Source organism: Mustela putorius, unplaced genomic scaffold (assembly GCF_011764305.1).
Source record: "Mustela putorius furo isolate JIRA1106 unplaced genomic scaffold, ASM1176430v1.1 tig00000785_pilon_pilon_pilon, whole genome shotgun sequence".
Classification (NCBI taxonomy): domain Eukaryota; kingdom Metazoa; phylum Chordata; class Mammalia; order Carnivora; family Mustelidae; genus Mustela; species Mustela putorius.
In genome coordinates this window covers 3,256,041-3,282,376 of record NW_025421480.1, presented here as the reverse complement: position 1 = coordinate 3,282,376, position 26,336 = coordinate 3,256,041, and the positions used below count along the sequence as shown (strand labels likewise).

At 41.2% G+C, this 26,336-nt stretch overlaps 1 protein-coding gene across 10 annotated transcripts in view; it reads left to right on the top strand.

The window, feature by feature from the left end:
* POU2F1 (POU class 2 homeobox 1) overlaps positions 1-26,336 on the top strand; it is a 181,903-nt gene that overhangs the window by 131,007 nt on the left and 24,560 nt on the right. For 6 of the 10 annotated variants that reach the window (XM_045084631.1, XM_045084623.1, XM_045084628.1 and 3 more), the window contains 10 exons: positions 68-121; positions 1,949-2,068; positions 4,358-4,546; positions 5,995-6,121; positions 7,197-7,291; positions 13,746-13,919; positions 18,783-18,924; positions 19,896-20,041; positions 21,256-21,435; positions 23,275-23,392. In XM_045084631.1, the coding sequence (XP_044940566.1) occupies positions 68-121; positions 1,949-2,068; positions 4,358-4,546; positions 5,995-6,121; positions 7,197-7,291; positions 13,746-13,919; positions 18,783-18,924; positions 19,896-20,041; positions 21,256-21,435; positions 23,275-23,392 (1,345 nt within the window). The remainder of the gene's footprint in view (positions 1-67; positions 122-1,948; positions 2,069-4,357; positions 4,547-5,994; positions 6,122-7,196; positions 7,292-13,745; positions 13,920-18,782; positions 18,925-19,895; positions 20,042-21,255; positions 21,436-23,274; positions 23,393-26,336) is intronic. The other 4 variants (XM_045084632.1, XM_045084624.1, XM_045084626.1 and 1 more) reach the window with 2 other exon arrangements.

Here is a 26,336-nt window from a genome sequence, read left to right as displayed (position 1 = left end):
GTCGACTTACAGTGATGCAATATCCATAGTACTAGACTAGAACTTTACCTGATTATTGTACTTGTAGGTCCAGCTCGCTGGAACAAGTTTACAGGCTGCTGCTCAGTCTTTAAATGTACAGGTAAGCTGGGTCAGGGGATTATGGATCAGTTTTACACTTTTTTACCATACTTTTTAGATTTTTTTATAATGAGCATGCAATAATATAATTAGGAAATATTTAGAAGTATTAACCTTTCTTCATTGCCTAATGTCATTAAGATCCAATAATGATAATCACTGACATTAATGAAAATTCAGTTTGTATTATGCTACCATGCATGACAAAAGGTGAACAGGAAAAGTGTACTTTCAGAGTTGGATATGTAAGTTTAATAACAGCTTCTCAGTTATGTAGTGATAAACATACCTGAACACAAAGCCACATAGTGTCTTAATGCCCCTTTGTTTCCAGACGTCTTTCTCGTCATTTTCTAGTGTGGAGGAAAGAACACTGGGCTGAGGTACAGAGGTCTTGGGTTTGCATTTTCCCTCTGCCGCTGGCTAGCTGTGTGACCTTTGGCAAGTCACTCCACCTCCTGATGTTCCTTTTCTCTTACATTTATTTAAGTAGGGAAGTGTAGAAGCTTGGCAGGGTTCCTCTCTGCTCTAAAATGCTGTGATTCTAAGGTTTATAACTAAACCTGTTATAGCCTTGATGGGCTTCCTACAGTCAAAATTTTAAAAACCAAAGTTAAATCTGGCTACTTTGCTGATACAAACCATATGGTAAAACATGCAAAGTTCGGTTATCATGCATTACTCCATAATTCAGTCGATCTGTTGCTTCCTTTCGTTGTAGTGTTTGGGTTACTGACAGTCAAGAGGGGGAAACCGTTTTCTAGAAGATTGATTCCAGTGTTGCTAATGACTGAAGACCTTGGGTTGAGCATTCCATGAAACCCAGTGGAATATGGACCTAGTAATACATGGAAGCGAATAGAGAAAAGAAAAGGAGATAATGTGACCTTCCTTTCTGAGGGAGAGGAGGCGGAAAATTGCCTTGGTTGCCATGGTGAACTTCCATCCCTTGGAGAGATGTTGGCAAACAGGCTGTGTCCCCAGTGCAGCATGTTTACAGTCCTGCACTGTAATTCTCTCTCAGTGACTGGCAGGATTAATCAGAGCCTTTATGTTAATTAGCCTTGCTGCGGTCCCCAAAACAGGTGGTGGGAAATATGCAAATCTATGCAGAATTTTAATGTTCTGCATAACCAGTTTTAATTACCATAAAATTTCCTCTTAGTGTCCCTTTTAGGAGTGTGTTCTCTTTCCCTCTTGACTGCAGCATTTTCCCTCTAAATTTGTATATTACTTGATGGGAGATGCTAAATTTACGTTTATTTTAAATATTAGATGGAAAGTTTTGTGGGTCAAGTAACCAGTCTCTGAGAGGATGTATAAGGAAGTTTAGGCTGACCACCAAATACATCTCAGAATGTTGGCTTGGACGGTCTGGTGTAGAGGTGGATGGAGAATGTGCTCTTCCCTTACTCTGTATTTCCAAAAATTAAGGATTTGGGTTTCTAAACAATCTGCTGATTTGTGGAGGACCCAATTATTTTTGCTTCTTCAGAGTTGTAATTGCAGCTTGGCTACTATTGGAATAAAAAATCTACACCAAAAACTTGTATGTGGATAATTTTTATATTTTATTTTTCTACTTTTCTAGGTTCCATATTTGATCATTTCTCTTATAGTTGGAAAACAGCAAATAATAAATTTTTTAAAGAAAAAATGTCTAAAAACTTATTATGTTAAAATTAGGAAAATACAAAGATTGGTAAGAAAGAAAAAGAATGAAACCAGAATAGATAAATCCATGTTGTAAAAAATTCTTAAAATACAGAGTTTTTAATCAACTATTTGAAATCTCTTCTTCCTTCCCACCATCCCCCGCCCACCTCAGTCTAAATCTAACGAAGAGTCGGGGGACTCACAGCAGCCGAGCCAGCCTTCCCAGCAGCCGTCAGTGCAGGCGGCCATCCCCCAGACCCAGCTGATGCTGGCTGGAGGACAGATAACTGGGGTGAGTCTTCACTGAGAGAATTATAATAAACTTTCATAAACTTTCTTTGTGTCAGAACTGCCATTGGCCAATACTCGGATTAGAACTGTTTGCTATGCCTGGCACCGTTTTCTTTCAGGATTTTTCTGTACCGTAGGCAGCTCTGAAAAAGGCATTTGTCCTAAGTTTTCAGAGTATCTTTTCTGACTTTTGCAGATGCTCTGGATAAACTAAAGACTTCTTTAAACTCGTGTTTCAGCTGCTGCTTCATCGTGTGGTGGGGTCATCCTGTGGCTGAGACCATGACATGGGTGTAGTCATAGTGATCAGTTTGGAGTTCTGCTACTGCTGCAGAACGGAAGCGAGAGAAAGCGCTAGTACCTACAAAAGAAAAACATTCTTTTTAAGATTCTGTGTAGTGTTCTCCGATGAAATCCCTGGTCTCCTGTCTTGGTTCTGCAGTTTGCTATTTGGGCTGATGATCTTATCTCTCTGCCTCAGTTTTCCTTCAGTTAAATGGAGGTGTTTCCCATGTGCGGTGCTGTCTCACAGTACTGTTACAAAGATTAAGAGCAACAATACTTGAAAAACTTAAAGAATGGTGCTGTGCACATTACAGTCAATAAAGGTCATTTACTATTATTGGTAAGAAATTGGCCTTTATGGATATATTAAGCTTTTAACTTTTCAACTCTCTTTTCTGAAAGACACAAAATATTTTCCAGGGTTAAACACTTGTCTGTTATTTTTGTGGCTGGAAAAGCTAGGAGAATTATAAGAAAAATTATTTGTTATTGTTAAATTCACATCACATCAGCCCACACAACTTTTTATTTCCTTTATTTTAGTTAAGTATGTCTTGGTAGTGGGAAGGCTCTTTTAAGAATTGTTGTGAAACTATTCTCAAAATCCCCTTAATGGAAACAAACCATAAGAGAATCTTAACTTGCTGGTGGTGGGGGGGTGGGGGTGGAGATGGGGTAACTAGGTGATGGGTATTAAGGAGGGCACATGATGGAATGAGCACTGTTGAATGCTCATTAAATGCCACTGATGAATCACTGAGCTCTACCTCTGAAACTAATAATATACTATATGTTAATTGAATTTAAACAAAATAAAATTTAAAATAAAAATCCCCTCAGTAAAAATTAATATGTTTATATACTAGAGAAAATATTTATAAGCAAATATAGCTTGATAGGTATTTTGGATGGTTTGATTTTGATACTTACGCCTCTGGTGTGGAAGTTCTGTTGGATCCTTCTAGAAGGAGGGTTGTGCCACCAGGTGAATGCACCTAAGAGTATATCCCAAGGTGGGGCACCTGGCTGGCTTAGTCGGAAGAGCATGCGAATCTTGATGAATCTTGATCTCAGGGTCGTGAGCCCAAGCCCCATATTTGGGGTGGAGATTACCAACAAAAAGAAAAGCATACGAAAGATTCTGTGGTTCCTTCTTGTTTGATGGGAACATGCCACCAAAAGGAAGGCAAAACACACTTACTACTTTGTATTTGCAGTAAGTTGCATTATGAAAGCCAGTTTAAATCTGCTCTAAATACATTTCTTGTTTTACTCTATGGGTTTGTTTTGAGAGACTAGTGTCCACCACAGTCCCAAGGATACCAGGTTCCTGTGGCTGGTGCTTCCATTAAACCTGGGCTTTAGCATTCATTTGCATGTGAAGAGCGGCTGTCCCCACCTGTTTCACCGAGATAATGTATTGGAAAGGGATGTAAAGTTGCCCAGACGCAGTGCTTTCAATAATAGAAAAGACTGGGTTAGGGAGGGGCTGTAGGGAGACTTGGAAAAGAAACAAATAGAGCTCATATTCTTTAGTCATATCTTAGGACATAATGGAAATGATGGAACATGGCAGAGATTCATGCTAATGGGAAGCAGCTGGGCCTTATCAGTTCTTCCCGTGGTCAGATCCAGCATCCTGGTTCCTCATTCATCTGACTAATCACTTGCTGTTCTGTTGGGTGTAAATTTCTTTTCATATCCTGTCAGCATTGATTCTTTTTTTTCCTTGCTTACTAGTTAATTACTTTTTTGCCTGAACCCTGGGACCCAGGACAAGCTTGAATGATTGTTTAAGTCCAGAGTGAGGGCCACCATTTTAATTTAAATGTTGGGCTGGGAAGTGTAGCTTGATTGCCGATGAACGTTTCTGTCTCGGGCTCGCCGGTGCGGTTGGCCAGCTAAGGTCTTGGACCGCCGGCGTTACCTGCCGCAGAGCAGGTGCCTCGCACTGGGGGCCCTTCTCCTTCACACCTTTCAGACTGTGGCTTGTGCTTGTGCTCAGCTCACGTTGACGCCGGCGCAGCAACAGTTACTGCTCCAGCAGGCCCAGGCCCAGGCCCAGCTGCTGGCCGCCGCCGTGCAGCAACACTCGGCCAGCCAACAGCACAGCGCAGCCGGGGCCACCATCTCCGCCTCTGCCGCCACGCCCATGACGCAGATCCCCCTGTCGCAGCCCATCCAGATCGCGCAGGTGAGTGTCTCCGGTGGCCCGGGCACCTGGGGGAGGCAGAGAAGGGCCGGTTTCCTGTGGTGCAGCATTCAGTGTGGGCCCCTCAGGACCCGAGAGCTCAGGAAGGACACGGCAGCCTTCCTTGCTGCCACCGAGCTGGAAATAACACGTTTGTTTGCTAATTTGAGTTGATATTATAAACACATAACTGATTATTTGAATAACTGACTGTTTATATGAAGTGACAATTCTTGAATAATTAGTTGGCATATTTCTGGAGCAAAGGATGACTGTATTTATTTTAATTAGCTAATTATGGCAGGCCTGGTTCTTTCACGGGTGCGGCGGCGACCGGTGCCGCTCGAGTGGGCGGGATGGCGCGGGCTCTCCGCTGCCAAAGGAGGCGCTCACTTTCCGGAGTGCGGAGAGTGGGCTTTGGGTTCCACATTCACGTTTTAGGGCAAAGTATCCACAGATACTAAAAAGTTATTTACGATGCACAGACAGTGCTACCAAGGAAGAAAGGTCAGTGAAACCCTTTATCTTGAGAAGAGGAAGAAAGTACAGGTAGTCGTATCGGTAAGTCCTACCAAGAATTCTTCGGAGTCTAGTGTGAGACGATGGTCCTTAACCGCCCTAGAGGAGACTCCGAAGTGCGGCAGTGGATTTGCAGTGTAGCTCAAATTGGACTAGATGTTGCAAAGGAGCCAGTAAACTATTGAGTAAAGAATACGTGTCAGACTAATTTTTATGACTGTTCTATACAAGCTTTACCAAGATGTTTAATTTTGGCTTCTTGCTTCATCACCAAATTCACATTAAGTGTGTAAGATCTGAGACCCTGTGTTGACATTATTCTAATAAGATAACGTGCACAGAAGCACATTGAAAACTATGAAACACTAAGCCGAGATAAGCAAGTTCAGTATGCTGTGGATTGGATTTTTATGTGGATAGCTCTTTTTAGTTGTTTTTACACTGATTTTGCAGTTGAGTTAGACTGGTACCAATTTTAATGAATCATTATAGATACTTTAATTTATTGATGCAAATTCAGACATAGTGCTCTCAATTTTTATTTAAGAGAAAGATCAGTTGAATATTCAAAAACTCAACATACTCTTTCCTCACTCGATTTGTAAAACCCATATTGGTCTTTACATGTTACAAACTCAACCATAACCGTTTGTTTTGAGGAAATTCGTAATTACTCTTGGAAACTAGGTTTGGCCTGAGTCAGGACGCAGTAGCTTGCCACACAACTCCTGAGTCCTCCTGGCCGCTCCGGGTTCTTCTTTGTTTCCTCTTCATGCACATCCCCAGGCACACCCCGTTCCGAAGACGGAAGACTGTAAAATAAATATTGACTCTTTTTTATTTGGATGACCCAGTTTATCCTCTGCAGAACCTGATGATTCAGGGAGTTTGATTTCGGGATCTCCAAGCTGTGTTTTAATTGTGTTTTCCAGGATCTGCAGCAACTGCAGCAGCTTCAGCAGCAGAATCTCAACCTGCAGCAGTTCGTGCTGGTGCATCCGACCGCCAACCTGCAGCCCGCGCAGTTCATCATCTCCCAGACGCCCCAGGGCCAGCAGGGTGAGCGCCGGCGCCGCTCCTGTGGGCGCACTGGGCCGCCGCGCGGGGGCTCCTACACCGGCTACTTTCGCCGGCCCGGGAACTGTCCATCAGCACAACCGCTCTACTGCATTGACTCTAACTTCCAACTCAGTACTCGTGTTAAGAAAAATGCACCTTTCGGTCAAGTCCTTCACTGCCTTTCCTCGGTTTAGTCACGAAGGGGGAACCGAGAGCTTGGCCAAAACCTAAATGAAATCTTTCACATAAATTACTTCTAGTATTTTGATAGTTTTTCTTGAGAATGTATTATGACATGTGGGCTGAGCATTAAAAGCATATGCTTTTAACAGTCATTTGTTTTAAAGTTTGAGAAGGACAAGGGTATTTACTATATTAGAAGTTGCAGGTTTTTGAGTTATAAAAAAAAGTTTGAGGCCTTTTAATACCAAAAGTTGTTTTGTCATTTCTGTACCAAACAGTTAAGTTCAGTCATGTTTGTAAGATTGGTTACTGGAGTCACTGTAGAGAGATTTCAGGGTATCACGCCTTCACCCCAAGACACATGAGTGCATCTCCACCAGTGCCTCATTACTTCTGTCCTTTAGCCCTCTTCGTCTTGGTGATTCATTCTAAAACCTTTCCTTGTGTAAATACCTGTCCCACTTAATAGACAGCCTGCTCCCTCCCTGAACCAGACAGTCCTCTGGTCCAGCATCTACTGGCAGTTTCCAGTGCAGTCTGGGTTAAGAAGGTGAGCTCTTTTTAGAGTTTCAGGCTGCTTCCATTTAGAGTAAGTACTTATTCATTTTCATCCATTCCTTACTAACTAACATAAAGGATTTGCCAACCAGAGAGCCCCTCAGAGCCAGGATCAAACAAATGCGTCACGTTTACTTTAATGGTTCTTGTCTTCCTGCCCAACTTGTATTTAACAAGATTGAATTTTTAGCAAATAAGACATTAAGAGTTTTAAGACTGATAAAACTATCAAGAGATCAGTTGGAAATTTTCACTTCACTTTCTTACTCTCGGTTTTGCTGTATGTTCAAAGCAATCTTGAGTGTTTCTGACACGACATGTTTGTGTTTTACAGGTCTCCTGCAAGCGCAAAATCTTTTAACGCAACTACCTCAGCAAAGCCAAGCCAACCTCCTACAGTCACAGCCAAGCATCACCCTCACCTCCCAGGTCAGTTTTCTCCCGGGGACGGTTGTTTTCTCTTACCCTGATGTTTTGACGGATTCTTGGACTTGGTTAAATCATAAAACACAGCAAAACCCCATCATACCCTGATAAAAATAATCCAGATAGTTTTCACAAAGTGATCAAAGATTCAAAACAGAACTTACCAGCTTGATAAAGCAGTGCCACCAAACTGATGTCGTCTTTGACCGCCTTTAGGGAGTTCCTGTTTGCTCATGTGTTTATAAAGAATAACTTTGTTAGTGGCAGATGAGCAGTGAGTTCTGGCTATTTGAGCATCATCTCATCTCCCTGACCCCTCCCCTCAGTTGTCTGTAGAGATTTCCACTTGCATTAGGAACCTAGTGCCTCGGTTCAAACACATCATTGGCCTTGGCACTTTCTCAGAAATTGCAGAGACGTTCTGACCTCTCTGTTCTCTTTCCTTTTGGCTCTAAGATCTTGCTTTGGCTCATTTCTATTAGAGTTAATGTGTCAGCATCTTGAGATTTAATAGATCATTTGCTTCGTAACCACCTGTGACTCTGAGCAGGTCATTTCTTCTTCTGTTGTTGAGGAGGTTGAACTGACTGATCTTGAGTCTCTCTTCCAGCTCTGATTCTCTTTGTTTATAGTCTTGAAAGTTATCATGAGCACATTGCCACATTTGACAAAATGCAACATCTGTTTATGTTTTTAAAAAAAAACTCTTGCAAACTAGGAATAGTTTTCAAACCCAGTAAAAGGCATCTACCGAAAACAAACAAACCCCACATCATACTTCCCATTAAAATCAGGAATAAGGGAAGGATGTCCACTGTCCGCACTTACTCAGCATGGTACTGTAGGGCCTAGCAGTGCAGTAACACACGAAAAGGGAATAAAGCACATACAGATTAGAAAGGAAGATGTAGACCCGTCTTAATTGGTAGACAACATGATGGTCAATGTAGGAAATCCTAAGGAATCTACAAAAGGCTGCTGGAATTAATAAGTGAGTTTAGCAAGAATGTAGGACTAGTGATCAGTCAGTATTAGCAAGGATTGTTTGGAAGTTGAAATTAAGAGGAAAAATATTTACAGTATTTATGGGTAAATTTAACAAGTCATCTGAAGGACTTACATATTGAAAACTACAAAATATTGCTGAGTGAAATTAAAGAAGACCTAAATAAATGGACAGATATGATATGTTCATGAATCAGAAGACCTACATTGCTAAAATGTGAATTCTTTTCCAAGTCAAGCTATAGATTGAAACAATTCCAATCAGTACCCAACAGGCTTTTTAAAATAGAAATTGGTTGGGGCGCCTGGGTGGCTCAGTGGGTTAAGCTGCTGCCTTTGGCTCAGGTCATGATCTCAGGGTCCTAGGATCGAGCCCCACATCGGGCTCTCTGCTCAGCAGGGAGCCTGCTTCCTCCTCTCTCTCTGCCTGCCTCTCTGCCTGCTTGTCATCTCTCTCTGTCAAATAAATAAATAAAATCTTTAAAAAAAAAAAAAGTAAAATAGAAATTGGCATGGTGTTTCTAACATTTATATGGAATTGTGGAGGACGTAGAGTAATCAAACAATTTTGAAAAGTAAAAAAGTTGAAAGACTACCTCATGTCAGGAAATGTTATAAAGCTGTAGTAATGAAGGTAGGATGATAATGGCCCACGGATAGAAGTGAAACCGAATACAAGGGTAAGGAGACCTACACATCTATCGCCAACTGATTTTCCACAAAGATGCCAAAGGATTTCAGTGAGAAAAGGAAAGCCTTCGGTTATCCATAGACACTCCCCCCCAAAAAGAATCTTGATTCTATTTTACACAATTTACAGTGATTTATTTGAAATGGGTTATGGACCTAACCTTCCAGAAGAAAACTTAGGAAAAATCTTTGTGTCCTTGGAAAGAAAATGACTTCCTCCTCCTCCTCCTCCTTCTTTTTTTAAGATTTTATTTATCTAAGAAAGAAAGTAAGAGAGAGAACGATGCGGGGGGTGCAGAGGGAAAGGGAGAAACAGACTCCCTGCTCGGGATGCCCCGCCCTGTCCTAGGACCCTGGGATCCTGACCAGGGTGGAAGGCAGATACTTAACCAACTGGGCTCCCCAGGCACCCGAAGGTAATGATTCCTTAAATAGGACACAAAAAGGGGTGTTGGGTAGCTCACTCAATTGAGCATCTGACTCTAGATTTCAGCTCAGGTTATGATCTCAGGGTGGTGGGTCAAGCCCCACTTTGGGCTTCATGCTCAGCAGGGAGTCTGCTTTTTTCCTTTTCCCTCTTTCTCTGCCCCTCCTCTGGCTCTTGCATGTGTGCTCTCTCTCTAAAATAAATAAATCTTTTTTTTTTTTTTTTAAGAATAGGACACAAGAAGCAGTAATCATAAAAGAAAATGATTAATTTATAAAAATGAAAATTCTTTGTTTATTAAAAAGGCACAGACTAGAAGAAAATATTCTTCAAATTTATATCTGATAAGACTTACGCTCAGAATTTAAAACAAATTCATACAACTCAATAATATTTTAAAAAGGGGGGTATGTGCAAAATATTTGAAAATACTTCACCAAAGAAGAAGGTATGTGAATGCCCAGTAACCATATAAAAAGATGCTCAAGATCATATGTCATCAGGGAGATGCAGAGGAACTATCACTACACACACTAGAATGGGCAAAATTTAAAAGGCTGTGACAATACCAAGTGGAAAGCAACTGGGTTCTTTCATATATTGTCGGTGGGGCTGCAAGTTGGGGCAAACACTCTGGAGAACAGTTTGGCAGTTTCTTACAGAGTTAAATATGCAGGTACCTTATGGCCCAGCACTTCTGCTCCGAGAAATGAAAGCATATGTCCGAGCCAAGACCTGTATATAAATGTCCAGAGCAGTTTTATTCGTCATCATCCTAGCCTGGAAACAACCTCAATGTCCAGCAGCTGGTGACTAGGTGACATCATTTTTGGCATATCCTTATGATGGAATGCTGCTTGGCAATGGGAAGAAATGGACGTGTGAAACACTCACCAACGTGTGTGCATTTTGGAAGCATCGTGTTACGTGGAGGAAGCCCAGCACGAAGGGCAGCAGACTGTATGATTCAGCATGTGTGGTGTCTTAGAAGGCAGAACTGTAGGGACAGAAATCCTGTCAGTGCTTGCCAGGGGCTGGGGGCTAAGGGTGGAGATTGGTGGCAAAGAGCACAAAGGAACTTTTGTGGGGGGTAGAATGTTGTATATCTTAATTGTTGCAGCAGTTCTATGTCTATATACAGTTGTAGAATGTTGTATATCTTAATTGTTGCAGCAGTTCTATGTCTATATACAGTTGTAGAATGTTGTATATCTTAATTGTTGCAGCAGTTCTATGTCTATATACAGTTGTAGAATGTTGTATATCTTAATTGTTGCAGCAGTTCTATGTCTATATACAGTTGTAGAATGTTGTATATCTTAATTGTTGCAGCAGTTCTATGTCTATATACAGTTGTAGAATGTTGTATATCTTAATTGTTGCAGCAGTTCTATGTCTATATACAGTTGTCAGAGCATCAAACTGTACACTTTTAAATTTACATTTCATTGTGATTATGCTGCATATAAAAATCAGGTTGGAGTTTGGAAAAAAGCCTGTACCAGCAGTTCCTTCCCAGCTTCCACACTCAGCTCACAGGGCAAGGCTGGTGTGGCTTCACCTGACCCCTGGGCATTGACTTCTCCTCTGCTGTTGCTAGCTTTGGCCCGGTGCAGCCTGAGGTTTCTGGAGTTGGGGTAACTTATCTGTAACCACCCCACCAAGAGGGACGCTATTTTTAGTCCTTTCTCATTGGAGGACGGGGCTTCTTCAAGCCTGGAGATGAAGTCACAGTTCAATAGCCGAGACTCACCTCTGCCGGGCAGCCAGGGTCCCTGGGGCGTGCGCAGCTGCAGGATTCTAACTCGGTTGGTGCGGGGTCGGGCTCCTCGCGCACGGTCAGGGTGAACGACCTGCCTCGTCAGCAGCATCTGACAGAGAGGAGCTTGGTTGTCCTCACTGAGACAGGATGACAGAGACGCGCTTACTCCAGTTGTGGGCCTGGGTCGTGTCTACCGCGTGGTTTCTGGGCCGGCTGGTTCGGTTGGAAAGAGCACATCACTCTCCAGGTTGAAGTTTGGGGTGTAGGACGCATGTAAATTACAAGAAAACTCACAGCCGCAGGCTCTGGCTGTCATGCCGGCTTCGACGCCCTCAGCTGGGCTACTTCCCAGGAAGGCTTGAGTCTGCAGCTCGGCTGTAGTCAGGCAGCACCTTCCACGATCGAAGACTCACACCGACAGGTGCCAATCAGGGCTTGGGAGCAAAACAGAGTAGCCTTATGTTTGTGTAATAAGGAAATCTAGTATTTTATTCAAAAGAAGAAAGATTATACCTTCATGTCTTCAGATAAACTCTAGATAGATTTAAATAAATATTTAAAAACAGAGAGGAAGCCAACACACTGTTAAAGGAATTTTATCTGAGTTAGAAATAAGTGAAAGCTTTCTCAGATTTGAAGCAATAAAATATTAGAAAGAAAAAAAAAGTTCACCCAAATGACAGTTTAAAACCTATGTACACTGAGAAAGAAAAGGAAAAAAACAGATTGCGAAATCTATTTGTACTAATGCAACAAAGATTTACTCTCTAACATCTGGTGAGCTCCATAGGGATTAGAATAAAGAGACCATTAATAGACACATGGCTATGGATCTAAATTGATTGATAAAGAAATACAAGTAATAATTGACACATGGGAAAATTTCCGAGTAATAAGAAATTCAAATTAAGGCAATAGTGAAGTACCATATACTCCTTTAATTAGCAATACATCTTTAAAAACTGCTACCACAATCATGTCGAAGAAACTAGCATTTTATAGTGAGAACCAAAATGATGTATATCAAAAGCCATGGAATTATTTATGATGTGCCCTTTAACCAGGTATAGAAAATCACTTCTGGGGGCGCCTGGGTGGCTCAGTGGGTTAAAGCCTCTGCCTTCGGCTCAGGTCATGATCTCAGGGTCCTGGGATCGAGCCCCACATCGGGCTCTCTGCTCAGCAGGGAGCCTGCTTCCTCCTCTCTCTCTGCCTACTTGTGATCTCTGTCTGTCAAGTAAATAAATAAAATCTTTAAAAAAAAGAAAGAAAGAAAATCACTTCTGAATTTATCTCAACTAGTTACAAAGGTGGGAAAAAGAATCCTATGTATAAAGTTTTTCATTATGTTATGTGGTAACTCTCTTAACGAAAACATAAATGAAAAAAGTATCTAGCAATGAAGAAATTGTTAAGTTAGTTAGGATAATATCTCTTCAGTCAGCCTTTGAAAATGATAATTATGAAGCAGAGCATAAAATTATATATATTATAATTACAGTTAAAATTAAGAATGAGGGGCCCCTCGGTGGCTCAGTCATTAAGCATCTGACTTCGGCTCAGTTCATGATCCCAGGACTGGGATCGAGTCCTGCATCGGGCTCCCTGCTCAGTGGGAAGCCTGCGTCTTCCTCTGCCGCTCCCCCTGCTTGTGTTCCCTCTCTCTCTCCCTCTCTCTCTCTAAAATCTCTAAAGTTAGGAATGTAGATCCAAGGCAGAGAAGAACCTGGTAGAGGTAATAAGTAGGTTTTAGGGCATTGTGTATGGTGACAGTATCCAATCACGAACGTGTCCTTATCTTCTGACTCCTCAAGATGCACACATTAAATGTATACAGCTTCTTTTACATCAGTCATACCTGAGTAAAAACAAAGTTTACTGTTTGACTTTGTGCCCTGTGGACCCTTCCAGTGTCTTAATAATATAAAAGTTACTCTGATGTGTGAGATGCAGGACTTGTTATTGAAGATATGAAAATTACTTAGAACTTGTGTGAGATACATGTAGAGGTTAAATAAACATAGTACAACAAATGAAAACAGCATAAAAAAGGAAAGAAGTGTAGGTCTACGAAAAGATATACAAAAAAAGAAGCTAAGTCATTTAAACTGTAGGTGATTTACTCTCCCCTTAAACTGTTTTTATAACACTGTGTTGTAAGTTGGAGATGTGCTAGTGATGAACAAAACGGATGTGGTCCCTGCTCTTTTGAAACTTACACCTTAAGTGGCATATTGATGAAGAGATTCTTTAAAATAGTCTAATTTGTTATGTATGCTCTGAACACAAGTATCTTATGCACACATATATTTGAAAACCCGAGTATAATGGGTTTCATTTTTGAGTAGTTAATTTTTTCTCCTGGACTGGACGTGTCTAACTGTAAGCGTAGCCGTGGCACACACGGGCTGGCACGCTGCCCTCCTCGCCGGGCCGGTACACTGTGCCTTCCGCGGGTCCCACGGTCCACGTAGTTCTTACAAAGGCTGCTGCTCTGTAAGTTGTTCGCGTGTGGCACATCCCAGTGGGTCATTGTGTGCGCTTGTTCTCATGTCCTTCCGTCCCCGGAACAGCCAGCAACCCCGACGCGCACGATAGCAGCCACTCCGATCCAGGCACTCCCCCAGAGCCAGTCGACACCAAAGCGAATCGATACCCCCAGCCTGGAGGAGCCCAGTGACCTTGAGGAGCTTGAGCAGTTTGCCAAGACCTTCAAACAAAGACGAATCAAACTTGGATTCACTCAGGTAGGACGCGGAAGGTTCCCCGGCTTTGGTGTCGCCTAGTTTTAGATTGGAACTTGTTCTTAGCCGTTTTCTGCGTTTATAGATTTAGATTGCTCATCATATAGTCAGTATAAATGTATGATTTAATGTTAGGTTAAAATCTTTAATCTTTAATGTTAGGTTAAAATCTTTAAGATGTCTCTCAGAACACCGGCCTCTGAAGTCATAATTAGACCAATAAAAGGTGAGAGTTTAAAAGATTATGTTTGGGAATACTGTAATTATAGTGAGGGTTTTATCTGTGGGACATCTGGTTCTAGGCCTTAGTGCTCTGAGTAAAGGTTGCAGGGGGAAAGTCTGAGAGAATTGTTTCAAACAGATTTTTGGGAGGGAGTAGGGGGCCAGTGGAGAAAGACAGACACACACACACACAATAAGCCCAAACTGAAAGTAAACAAATAGAAATCTGTTAAATCTGAAAAGTCAAAATTAATCAAAATCCAAATTAATTTTTTTTAATGTCACCTAGCAGAGGGCTTTTAATGTGGAATAAGTTTAACGGTCTGAACAGGCGTCTGGGTATGCGGTACCCTTGTTCCAAGTGCTACCACGGTTACCTCCGATGAACGGGTCACAAATGATACTTTGAAAGCAGGGAAAGAATTAAGCCGCATAGCAGTTATGTAAAATGATATGAGATCATTAGATGGAAAACAGTTGCCGAAGTATAGAGGATTGGGTGTTTTTATGGAATCAGGAAAAACCTGCTGTTTTCTTAGAATATAATTACCATGTGAAGATTAAGCCACTAGTTAAACATTGTCCAAATTATTTTCAGTTGAAAGTAAAGTATGCGCTGTTGTGGTAGATCAAAAACCAGGGATGATATCCCTCTTTCCTCTGTGTTTTTAAGAGCAGACTTTTTGTTCCTTATATTTCTCTGGTAAGTTATTTTTGCTTAAAGAAACTAATTACATATTAGGAACATGAAACGATTTTTTAAGTAGATACAGTTTTAGAGAAAATGTAGTTATCTTTGTGAGCAAACAAATTACAATTCATAGAGTTCAGTACTTTTGAAATATCTTAACAATCTGGCTTGTTTTTAAAAAAGAAAGCTAGGAGCACCTTGGTGGCTCAGCAGGTTAAGCTGCTGCCTTCGGCTCAGGTCATGATCTCAGGGTCCTGGGATCAAGCCCCGCATCGGGCTCTCTGCTCAGCGGGGAGCCTGCTTCCTCCTCTCTCTCTGCCTGCCTCTCTGCCTACTTGTGATCTCTGTCAAATAAATAAATCTTTAAAAAAAAATTTTTTTTTAACTTTTACCCAAATAGCGTTTAGCCTTTCTGTGGCATTTGAGCCAAAACATTGCTAGTGTTGTTTCTCCTTCTCTTAACTTTCTCTTTCTTTTTACGGAAAGGAGCTTCGTTATGGTTTGGTGCTTTTTGGCTTTATCCTGTTATCTGGGATGACTCTTACTGATTTTTCAGAATGACTTTGACATACCACTGGCAGCATTTTGCAGAATTTAACTGCGTGGATTACAGCACCTATTACTGGTGCAGGATGGGAAAATCAACCTTTATTTATTTATTTTTTAAATATTTTATTTATTTATTTGACAGAGATCACAAGTAGGCAGAGAGGCAGGCAGAGAGAGAGAGAGGGAAGCAGGCTCCCTGCTGAGCAGAGAGTCCGATTCGGGACTCGATCCCAGGACCCTGAGATCATGACCCGAGCTGAAGGCAGCGGCTTAACCCACTGAGCCACCCAGGTGCCCTCAACCTTTATTTTTAAGTCACACTATCCCAGTTGTAGTTTTTCAAAGGTTGCTTTGTATCCTGTTTATATACACACACAGGGATAGTTGTTAGTTTAAACAACACGTTAGTAAGTGTTTTAAACAGCAGTTTTTTGTTTTTTGTTTTTAAGATTTTAGTTATTTGAGAGAGAAAATGCGAGAGAGAGCATGAAGGGAGGAAGGAGCAGAAAAAGAAGCAGATTCCCTGCTGACAGGACCCCCGCCCCCGACACTGGCCTTGATCCTAGGACCCTGAGATCATTACCTGAGCCTCCCAGGCATGCCCTAAACAGTAATTTTCTATTTACTTAATTGGTTAAAAGATTGCTGTAGGCGTCACTATACAGTTGGGAGGCATACCAGAGTATAACACTTTTATCACATGTGGTAGATTCATTATTTCCAAATTGCAGCCTTTGCTCTTTTAAAAAGTATCAGGGGCTCCTGGCGGTCTCAGGTGGTTCCATGCCTGACTTCAGCTCAGGTCATGGTCTCAGGGTCCTGGGATCAAGCCCCGAGTCAGGCTCCCTCACTTGGTGGATTGATCTCAGGGTCATGAGATCGATCCCCATGTCAGACTCTGCACTCAGTGTGGAATCGGCTTAGGACTCTCTCTCCCTCAGCTGCACAACCACCTCCCCGCCCCACCGCCTCACATGCTCTCTCTCAAATAAATAAATAAATAAATCTTTTAAAAATTTTTTAAAGTACGAAGTAAAATTGTATTATAAATCCCACATGGATAGTTGATGGCATGGCTCTATGTGTAGCCACCATTAAAGACATTTATTTTTATAGTGATGTGATTTTTGATGTGTTATTTTTGTATACTTACCAATAGCGTTACTTTTCATAGAAAGATATTACAGAAGTTTTTGAGAAATTCTTAGCAAATTATGCAGATATGATGTCAGAAGACATTTATTTTCATCTGACTACTACAGCAGCTCTTCTTCTCAGAGAATTGCAAGGTTTAGTTGGTGCAGCTTTCTAGAAAGCTATAATCTAAACAAATAAAGTGGCCCAGACCTGCATATATGTGACAAACAAAGCATGTTTATAGTGAATATTTATTGATTGACTGAAGTAAGATCTAACAAATGTATAATGATACCGATATAGATAAACCTGTTTCTACAGATACATTTGTATATAAATGTAATGGACACCAGTTATACCTATTCACACCATCCTGGTTCTTTCGGTTTTACTATAATTGGAAGGAAATCAATAAGCAGTCCATTTCTGCTTTTAGAGATTGTATGTTCAAAGCTGTCAATGAAACTTTTTGTGATGGTGGGAATGTTCTGTATTTGTGTGTTCAGTACAATAGCCATTATCCACGTGTGGCTACTGAGCGTTTGACAGACAGCTAGTAGTGCTAATAAGGAACTGAGTTTTTAATTTATTTGATTTGAATTAATTCAAGTTTAGGTAGCCACATCAGTTGAAGTTCTGATATTCTCTCTACCTCATTTTATCATATAGTTTGAACATTTTTAAAAGATTTTATTTATTTATTTGACACACAGAGACCACAAGTAGGCAGAGAGGCAGACAGAGAGAGGGGGAAGCAGGCTCCCCACTGAGTAGAGAGCCCAATGTGGGACTCGATCCCAGGACCCTGAGATCATGACCTGAGCCGAAGGCAGAGGCTTTAACCCACTGAGCCACCTAGGCACCCCTAGTTTGAACATTTAAACCTATACCTCTGTTAAACTTTTTATCAGAAGTTGCGCACCAGTAAGAAAATGGAGTTTTCTTAAGAATGTTTGTTTTTGGGGGGGCCCCCTGGATGGCGCAGTCAGTGAAACATCTGCCTTCAGCTCAGGTCATGATCTCAGGGTCCTGGGATCGAGTCCCTCATCGGGCTCCCTGCTCAGTAGGAAGTCTGCTGCTCGCTCTCTCCCACTGCCCCTGCTTGTGTTCCCTCTCTGTGTCAAGTAAAGAAATAAAATCTTGGGCAGGGGGAAGGTTTTTTTCCTTTCCTTAACTACCACCTAGATGCAGGTGCTAATAAATGATGTAGTATCGGATTGGGAGGGCTGGGGGGTGTCCCCAACAACTAGGATAATCTCAGTTCAAAGTAAGTGTGGTTGCAGTTGTTGGGAGTTGGCTGTTGCATGGTAGAATTGGCTGTGTAGTACTTAGGACTAGAAATGTTACCTTTCTGTCCTGCCACTAAACTAATTGAAATGAGAGCATGAATCATTTAAACTCCCATGAGTTTCTATTACCTGTATATAAAATAACTACTAAGATAACGGCTTTTTTCAGCTTTAACAGGAGAGATTCAGCTGGAAGAAAAGCACTGTATACATTTCAAAGGTTATAGGCTTATAAAGAAAGACATCTTTTGTAATATATTCAGGGGATCATTGTTCTATTGCTATAAGGTTACCAAGTTTCCAGTGCCCATGAAGGTTTAACTAAGTGGGTCAAACCTCTCTACTGTGAATTTCTGTCTCTATAATGGTTACAAAAGTAGTCTTTTAGGATACCTGTTTTTGTAACCAACTTTGAAATCCAAACTAAGGGTGGAAAATAGATTTTTTCTCACTGCTTCCAGAAATACTTTACGGGGGGCAGGAGGAACGTGCAGAGAGAGCGAGGCCTTATTTCTAGATTCTACAGTGATTTACAGGAAGTTTGGCTAGTTCAGAAGGACCTGAAGTTATCTAAGCATTTACATCTATTAACTCTATAGGACACACAGGTAACTGGCTTTAAGGATTATTTAAATCATTGTGGTTGTATCAGTTAAGGGGCTTGATAGGATATCAGCACTGTCTTTTGAAACTTAGAAATATTTGGTAGCTTGATTGTTACATGAGGTAGCAAGAAGAGACTCAAAACAGAGAGAAAATCGGAGTCACAAATTCTGTCATAATTCAGGCCTAGTAACCTTCCTTGTTGAATGCTGTGCTTGGCCCAAGGTTGGATGCATTTGTGGGACCCGGTAAAGGGAGTGATTGTTGAGTCTTTAGAACAGTTTCTGCAGCAGCACCCTTGAGTGAGGACTTTGGACATTAGTGAGACAAATTACTTCTCTTCCTCTCCCCCTCCTGCTCTGTATTACCGTGCAGGGTGATGTTGGGCTCGCTATGGGTAAACTGTATGGAAATGACTTCAGCCAAACGACCATCTCTCGCTTTGAAGCCTTGAACCTCAGCTTTAAGAACATGTGCAAGCTAAAGCCACTCTTGGAGAAGTGGCTAAATGATGCAGGTGAGTGACTGTATAAGACGCTTCCTCACTGTCCAGTGGAATTTTGCAGCAGATGTTTACACATGGGTTTATGTTTCCTGTTGCATTCTTGGTACTTCAGAACATCGAAAATCACTCATGTTGGAAGGGTCATTGTCAGTTATGACGCCGTAAGTCAGAGAGTCATGCACTTAGCTCTAGTAATTACAAAGTACACAATGAACAATGATTTTTAGCCTTGGAATATTTCTTGTATTTGAACCAGAGTTAGGGATAGTCGAAGCAAGAGGATAAGAAGTCCTGTGTATTTAGATAACGCTTGAAAAACAGATTTATAGGTTCTTCCTTGATGGATCATTGTAAACTTCCTATTGATCATATTTCTGCTTTTGTTAGTAATATTTCATAGAGAAAAAGTTGCACTGCTGGTTTTAACTTCGGTCTTTTGTACTGAGATTTCCTTTTGGAAAATTTGGATTTTGAGTCACAGAATCATAGGCTCTGAGAGCCGTAAGGAACCACAGAGAGCTTCTAGACCGTGGTTCTCACTGTAGATATGAACAAAAGTCAGGTCTTTGGAAAAGACAGACCTGTCATAGCCACCCTGGGACGATCTGCTTCCACAGCTCGGGGGGAGGCCTCAGCATGAGCAGTCCTACTGAGTTCCGCAGGTGCGGGGGGGAGGCCTCAGCACGAGCAGTCTGTCTTACTGAATTCCGCAGGTGCGAACACCTCATTTTCTGTCCAGTGCAGACAAACGCAGAGATGTCTGTGACATGACCAGGGCCATTGGACTATTCAGTGCCCGAACCTTGTTTAAACTTTACTTAGAAAGATCTATGGTAGAGAATGATGTTTTAATGTAGGTTATGAAAACCTTCCCGTGCTTGCTTTTAACATATTTTTATCAGTTTTGTTGTCCTTAATATATGTATCACGTGCATGAATCACGCTCCACTAACTTGACTTCTGTGTTTTCTTCTTTCTTACAGAGAACCTCTCATCTGATTCAGGTCTCTCCAGCCCAAGTGCCCTGAATTCTCCAGGGCTGGGAATGGAAGGCTTGAACCGCAGGAGGAAGAAACGCACCAGCATAGAGACCAACATCCGTGTGGCCTTAGAGAAGAGTTTCTTGGAGGTTAGGTTTTTACTTCTCTTGTACATATGATTGTCTGTGTAATGTTTGGTGCTGTAGGTGACAAAAGACGGACTTGTTGGCCTCAGTCCTGTAACCTAGTGGAGAACAGTGGGCAAAGCCGGTTACTGAACATCAGAAACAGAACCAGCGTGCAGGGTGCAGGAAAGCCCAGGCTCGAGCCATGTGAGCCCCAGTGGGACAGGCAGCAGCTGCCCCGGGAGAGCGGGGGAAGCACTGGAAGCAGAGGAAACGCAAGAGCAAAGACATCCAGGGAGGGAACTCCTCAAGGTAGATCCGGCGACACACGGATAGTTTGGTGTGACTAGTGTCTGGGCGCCTGGAATAGTCGTTTGGTACCGGCAGGCTGCGGGCCTTGGATCGCCAAGAGCGGGTTGGCCTGTTCGTTTGTTAGTTACTGCCCCCGGGGTATCGCAGTCTGAGCTTCCCGTCACATTTTGACTTCCCTAATGTAGAAAAGGCGGGAGGAACACTGAGTCAGGAATCTTTATCCATTCGACGTGTGACTGGTCAAGTTACTGGATTTCCTAGGCTGAAGTCCCTTTATCTGTGAATCCCCGCCCTACCTGCCCAGTAGGCTTATTGCAGGCCTCACTGTCCTGGTGAAGGCATGTCCTGAAGCATGAGAAGCTCTTAAATTCCTACTGAGATAACGAAGTTGTATTGATGATAAATCGAATAAAATTGATAATTTTATTCAAGATTGATAGCCCTTAAGAAAAAAAAATATATATATATATATTCAAGAATAACTTGGGGCACCTGGGTGGCTCAACTGGTTAAGCATCTGCCTTCGGCTCAGGTCATGATCCCAGGGTCCTGGGATCGAGCCCCGTGTTGGGCTCCTTCCTCAGTGGGGAGCCTGCTTCTCTCTCTGCCTGTTGCTCCCCTGCTTGTATTCTCTCTCTTTCTCTCTCTCTGACAAATAAAATCTTTTAAAAAAAAAAAGAATAACTTACTCTTAATTAATATGAATAAGTTTAATAAATATATGTTCATTAGAATGTTTATCTGTAGAAGTTCTTCGTTAAAAGCCAGCCAATATGGTCATAGGTATCCCAGCTTCATTCTCCGATTTGTCGCTCCCCATTAGTTTATTTATGTCAGTAGTTTAAAAAGCTGCCCCCCCACAAAAAAATTTTTTTAATTAAAATAATAAAAAGGTATTCCAAAAGATGATTTCTTTTCCCCTTTAGAATCAAAAGCCTACCTCGGAAGAGATCACCATGATTGCTGATCAGCTCAGTATGGAAAAGGAAGTGATTCGTGTTTGGTTTTGTAACCGTCGCCAGAAAGAAAAAAGAATCAACCCACCAAGCAGTGGTGGAACCAGCAGTTCACCTATCAAAGCAATTTTCCCCAGTCCGACCTCACTGGTAAGGATAAAAAATAGAGGACGCAAGCTCAAGGACGGATTTCTATAATTTTATAAATGATCTATGAAATTGACTTACTTCCTAACAGCACTTTATTGTATATAGATGTTCACGTTGAGTAAGTGTATGTAAATTTATATTTTAAATGTTATTAAGTGGGACACCTGGGTGGCTCAGTTGGTTGAGCGTCTGCCTTCGGCTCAGGTCATAATCAAGTCCCACATCAGACGCCCTGCGCCGCGGGGAGCCTGCTTCTCCCCGTTCTTGTGTTCTCTCTCTCTCTCTCTCTCTCTGACAAATAACTAAATAAAATCTTGAAAAAAAAAAAAAAGACGGAGGTTTAAAAAAATTAAATGATACTAAAGTAATTAAATCTCATATTGTCATTAAGCCAAGAACTTAGTGATCTTTCTTTTTTAAAGTGAGCAGTTTTAATCTTTTCCTGTTTCATGGTGGCTTGCTTCATTATTCTCTTCTCTGATGTAGTTTATTAGGTTACTCTGGAACTGTGGGAGCAGATTTGCTGGGTTCCAGTAACCTGAAAAAAAATCTTTAGTTGCTTTTTCTTCATGTTGGGTCTTGGGGTTTTGTTGTTCTTCCTTTGTTTTGTTTTGAGGGGGAGCGGGTGGGAGTTCTCAAGCAGACTCCCCACTCAGCACGGATCCAACGCAGGGCTCAGTCTCACCGCCCTAAGCCGAAATCAAGAGTGGGATGCTTAATCGGCTAAGCCACGCAGTTGCCCCTATATTCATGTTGGGTTTTAAAATCCAGTTTATTAAACTTACATGAAGAGGTGACAGTGAATTCCATATAACCTTTAGCTCTGAACTGGTATGAATTCAACCATCTCACGTCTTCACTCTCAAACATATGTGGGACTGTTCTTTGCTGACCTCATTGAGTAACTTGAATGCATTGCTTTGGAAGAGTATTCTAGAACTGAGGGAACATGCGGCGGTCATGTACTCCCCTGATCTTAAGGATGATGGCAAATGTGACTCCATATTTCCAACCAGAATTCCACAGATGAGAAGTAGATTGTTGGGTTTGGATTTTTGATCTTCCCTTATTAATTTGTTCTTATTATATTTGAATATCACTTGAAAACTGCTTTTTAAACTAAAGTCATCATTAAGAGCACGTACAGGTTGTTAAGGGAAAGCTGTGGTTGTTGAGTGGTTGGGCTTTAATCATGAAGTTCCTGACATAGTAGTTATGAAAAAGATAGTCTTTAGATACGGTCCTGTTTTATGTAGGTGGCTATTTTGTGTTTTGAATCTATTTGTTACTGAAAGGAAGACAGTGTTTCTTACAAAACTGTAGAAGTATTTTATGTTATTTCAGAAAGAAACTGCAAGCTTTTAAAAAATTTGCCTCACATTCTTTCCATAATATCATTTCATTAAAAATAAAAATAAGACACTTGTCTCCACCTGACCAAAAGTAAAAGCAATCCGATTCCCTGATTCTCTGATCCTGTTGAATAGTTTTCATGTAGATTAAGTTGATAATTGGTATAATATTTTTTATTTACTTGGAGTAATTCTGACTCACCATCATTGAAATTTAGGAATTTCTAAATTATTTCTTTTTAAAACCTGGGCAAAGCCATTTTTCCTATCAGAAAGAAAACCAACTTCTAATAGCAGCCTTTGAACATGTCTATTTTCTCAATTCCAAGATCAAAAGATGATTATAAAATTATTCCCTCTTAGGCCCTTTTAATTCTTTTTTATCTGGAATTTAAAAATTGTTACAGGCAAAATACATCTTCAGTATTGGTATACATTTTCTGATTTTTTAAAAATGCTTTTGCATATTTCCATTTCTGACCTCTAGGTGGCAACCACACCAAGCCTTGTGACGAGCAGCGCGGCCACGACCCTCACGGTCAATCCAGTCCTCCCGCTGACCAGCGCGGCGGTGACGAGCCTCTCTGTTACAGGTAACGTGACAGGTAAGGCAGCCGGGCTGTGCTGCTCGTGCACCAGCGGCAGGCCTGTGACAGGTCTCTCTGAGAATTGTGAACGCTACTGCGAATTAAGGCTCTAAACGACAAATATGTATCACTTCTTTGTAAAGTCCTATATAAAAACCTGAACTCCAGAAAAGAGGCATAATTAATTTTTTCAGAAAAAATAACTTTCACGTAAAGTTTTTTTTTTTTATCTCTTTTGTTCTTTCCCACATTACTCTTATCTTCTACATTGTTCCAGACTTACCTTTCACAACTCCCAACTTTTTTTCAAGTAACTCCTTAAAAACCTTCAGTGGCTGCAGCTTTTTGTATTCTGGAAAGCATCCAAGTTCATCATCAATTCACGGCAGGTTACTTCCAGTCTGGATCTTTTTTCCCTTCCACCCTCAGTGCACAGGAAGATTCCATCTGTGCCTTTGTAAACATCCCCACCGCCTGAAACCTTAGCCCTGCCTGCACTTCTCTCCGATAGCAGGGAAACTACCCCAGCATAGGTATCGATTCTTTCTGGAAATACTCTTGCTTTTCCAGGAAACTGTTCTTTTCCACCTGCTTATATTATAAATGATTATATTTTTCTACTTTTGTCTTTTCCAGTAGACTTTGCGCTTCTTAGAAGATCTAAATATTCTTTTTGCAGTCTCAGTGTCTAGTTTAGTGCCTGACACATTGACTATAAAATGAATAAATAATTTTTTTTCCTTTGGCCTCCTTTAAAATAGCACATTTCCCAAGTACTTTTAAGATAACTCAGGGTTGGGGCGCCTGGGTGGCTCAGTGGGTTAAAGCCTCTGCTTTGGCTTAGGTCATGATCTCAGGGTCCTGGGATCAAGCCCCGCATCGGGCTCTCTGCTCAGCGGGGAGCCTGCTTCCTCCTCTCTCTCTGCCTGCCTCTCTGCCTACTTGTGATCTCTCTCTGTCAAATAAATTAATGAAATCTTTAAAAAACAAACAAACAAAACAGCGTTGTCATCAGAAGTTTTTTAGTGCTATATTCTGTAGTTATTCACCGGGTTGATTACTGCTAGTAGTAAAGCCTCGAATGGATTTGTGCTATTTCACAGTCAAGCGTGAATTTAACCTAGAGTTGAGGAATTTGATTGTCTTCACGCATGTTTTAAGTTTGTTATAGCACTTCTTTGGTTCTATGATCTCACTGGGCTTTTATATAGTTATTAAATTTCTAAGTCATTAGGAAATCTCATAATTTTGTTTACTTATTTAGAGTAGCACTTCTTTAAAAAGGAGGCTTAAAGCGGAACCCAGTGCAGGGCTCGTAGTCATGACCCTGAGATCAAGAGTCGGCTGCTTAACAAACTGAGCCACCCTGGCACCCTAGAATAGTATTTTTTTTTAAAGATTTTATTTATTTATTTGACAGACAGATCACAAGTAGGCAGAGAGGCAGGCAGAGGGAGAGGGGGGAGGAAGCAGGCTCCCTGCTGAGCAGAGAGCCTGATGCGGGACTCGATCCCAGGACCCTGAGATCGTGACCTGAGCTGAAGGCAGAGGCTTTAACCCACTGAGCCACCCAGGCGCCCCGAGAATAGTACATTTTGACCTTTTTGGGGTTTTAGAGCTCCTGGAAAACTTGATGAAAGCTTTAAACGTTCCCTTCACAAAATCGATAAAAGCTCAATTTTTAGTAAAATACAAGGAGGTTCATAAATGACAACTCCCATCAATCCCCACCTCATCGGGGCCGTCTTCGGATGCCTTAGGAGTGGAGATTGGAAGAAACCCCGTGTGCGCGAGGGTACAGTAGACAGTGTTCAGTACTTCGGCTTCGTGAGCAAACTGGGGGCGACTGGCCGCTGTTGTTTGGGGCATTAGGAATGTGGAATTCTGGCCTTTAAGGAACTCACCATCCGCCTGCCTGCCGCCTTCTGTTAAATTATAAACTGAACTTTTCCTTCCCAGCAAATTATATCATATTTTATTAGGACTAAAAATACCCATCTTTTGCAGAACAATTCCTTGTAGTTCAACTAGAACTTGGTAGAACAGATAGCTTTGCAAATTTTCTAAAAATGTGGCAAAAATCTGAAACAGAAGGTAATTTTTAGGAGATATACATCCCGAAAACAGCTAAAACTTTCCTATCAGTTTTTGATGGTTCCAGTTAACCAATGACATTTTCCTGAACTCACTTGCTTGGCCCATTTATGTGCATTTAATTATAACTGTTTTCTAAAATGTTGGTAACTGGGGTGCTGGGTGGCTCAGTCGGTTAAGCGATTGACTCTTGATCTCAGCTCAGGTCTTGATCTCAGAGTCGTGAGTTCAAGCCTCCTGTGGAGCCTACTTAAAAAAAAATAATAAAAAATAAAAATCGAAGTGTTGGTAACTTCTTTAGAATGAATTTTTCCTTCAGTTCTTAAAAAAATTGAACATTATCAGAAGCTCAAATGGGAAAAATAATCACAATGAGCTATTTATATTTGCCTTTAAATTTTTTATGTACATATGTACAGTTCTAATAGTGTTCAGTGTGTACTTTTTTTACTTCTGATCTTACAATAAGTACTATCCCCTGTTAATAGTTTTTACATTTCTACTTTTGATTTGCCCTTATTTTATTAAATGTTTGTATTAGAACTTCGTAAACATTTCCATTTAAGTGCCATCGTGGCTGAGTTCTACCTAGAATGACCAGCTTTTTCCGTTTGAGTCCCACGAAACGCCTCAGTCTCCGAACCACATAACTGGTCTTGTTTGTTCAATATTATATCCTTTGTGTCAAGCACACCACCTAGAATATAAAATAATGTAATATACTCCGTATCTTATATGCTAATATAAGATACTCAGTAACTATAAACTAATTATTAAAGGAATGAAGTTTTCACTATTATAAATAATGCTATAATGAGGACCTTTATTTTTTTTTTAAGATTTTATTTATTTAAGGGCGCCTGGGTGG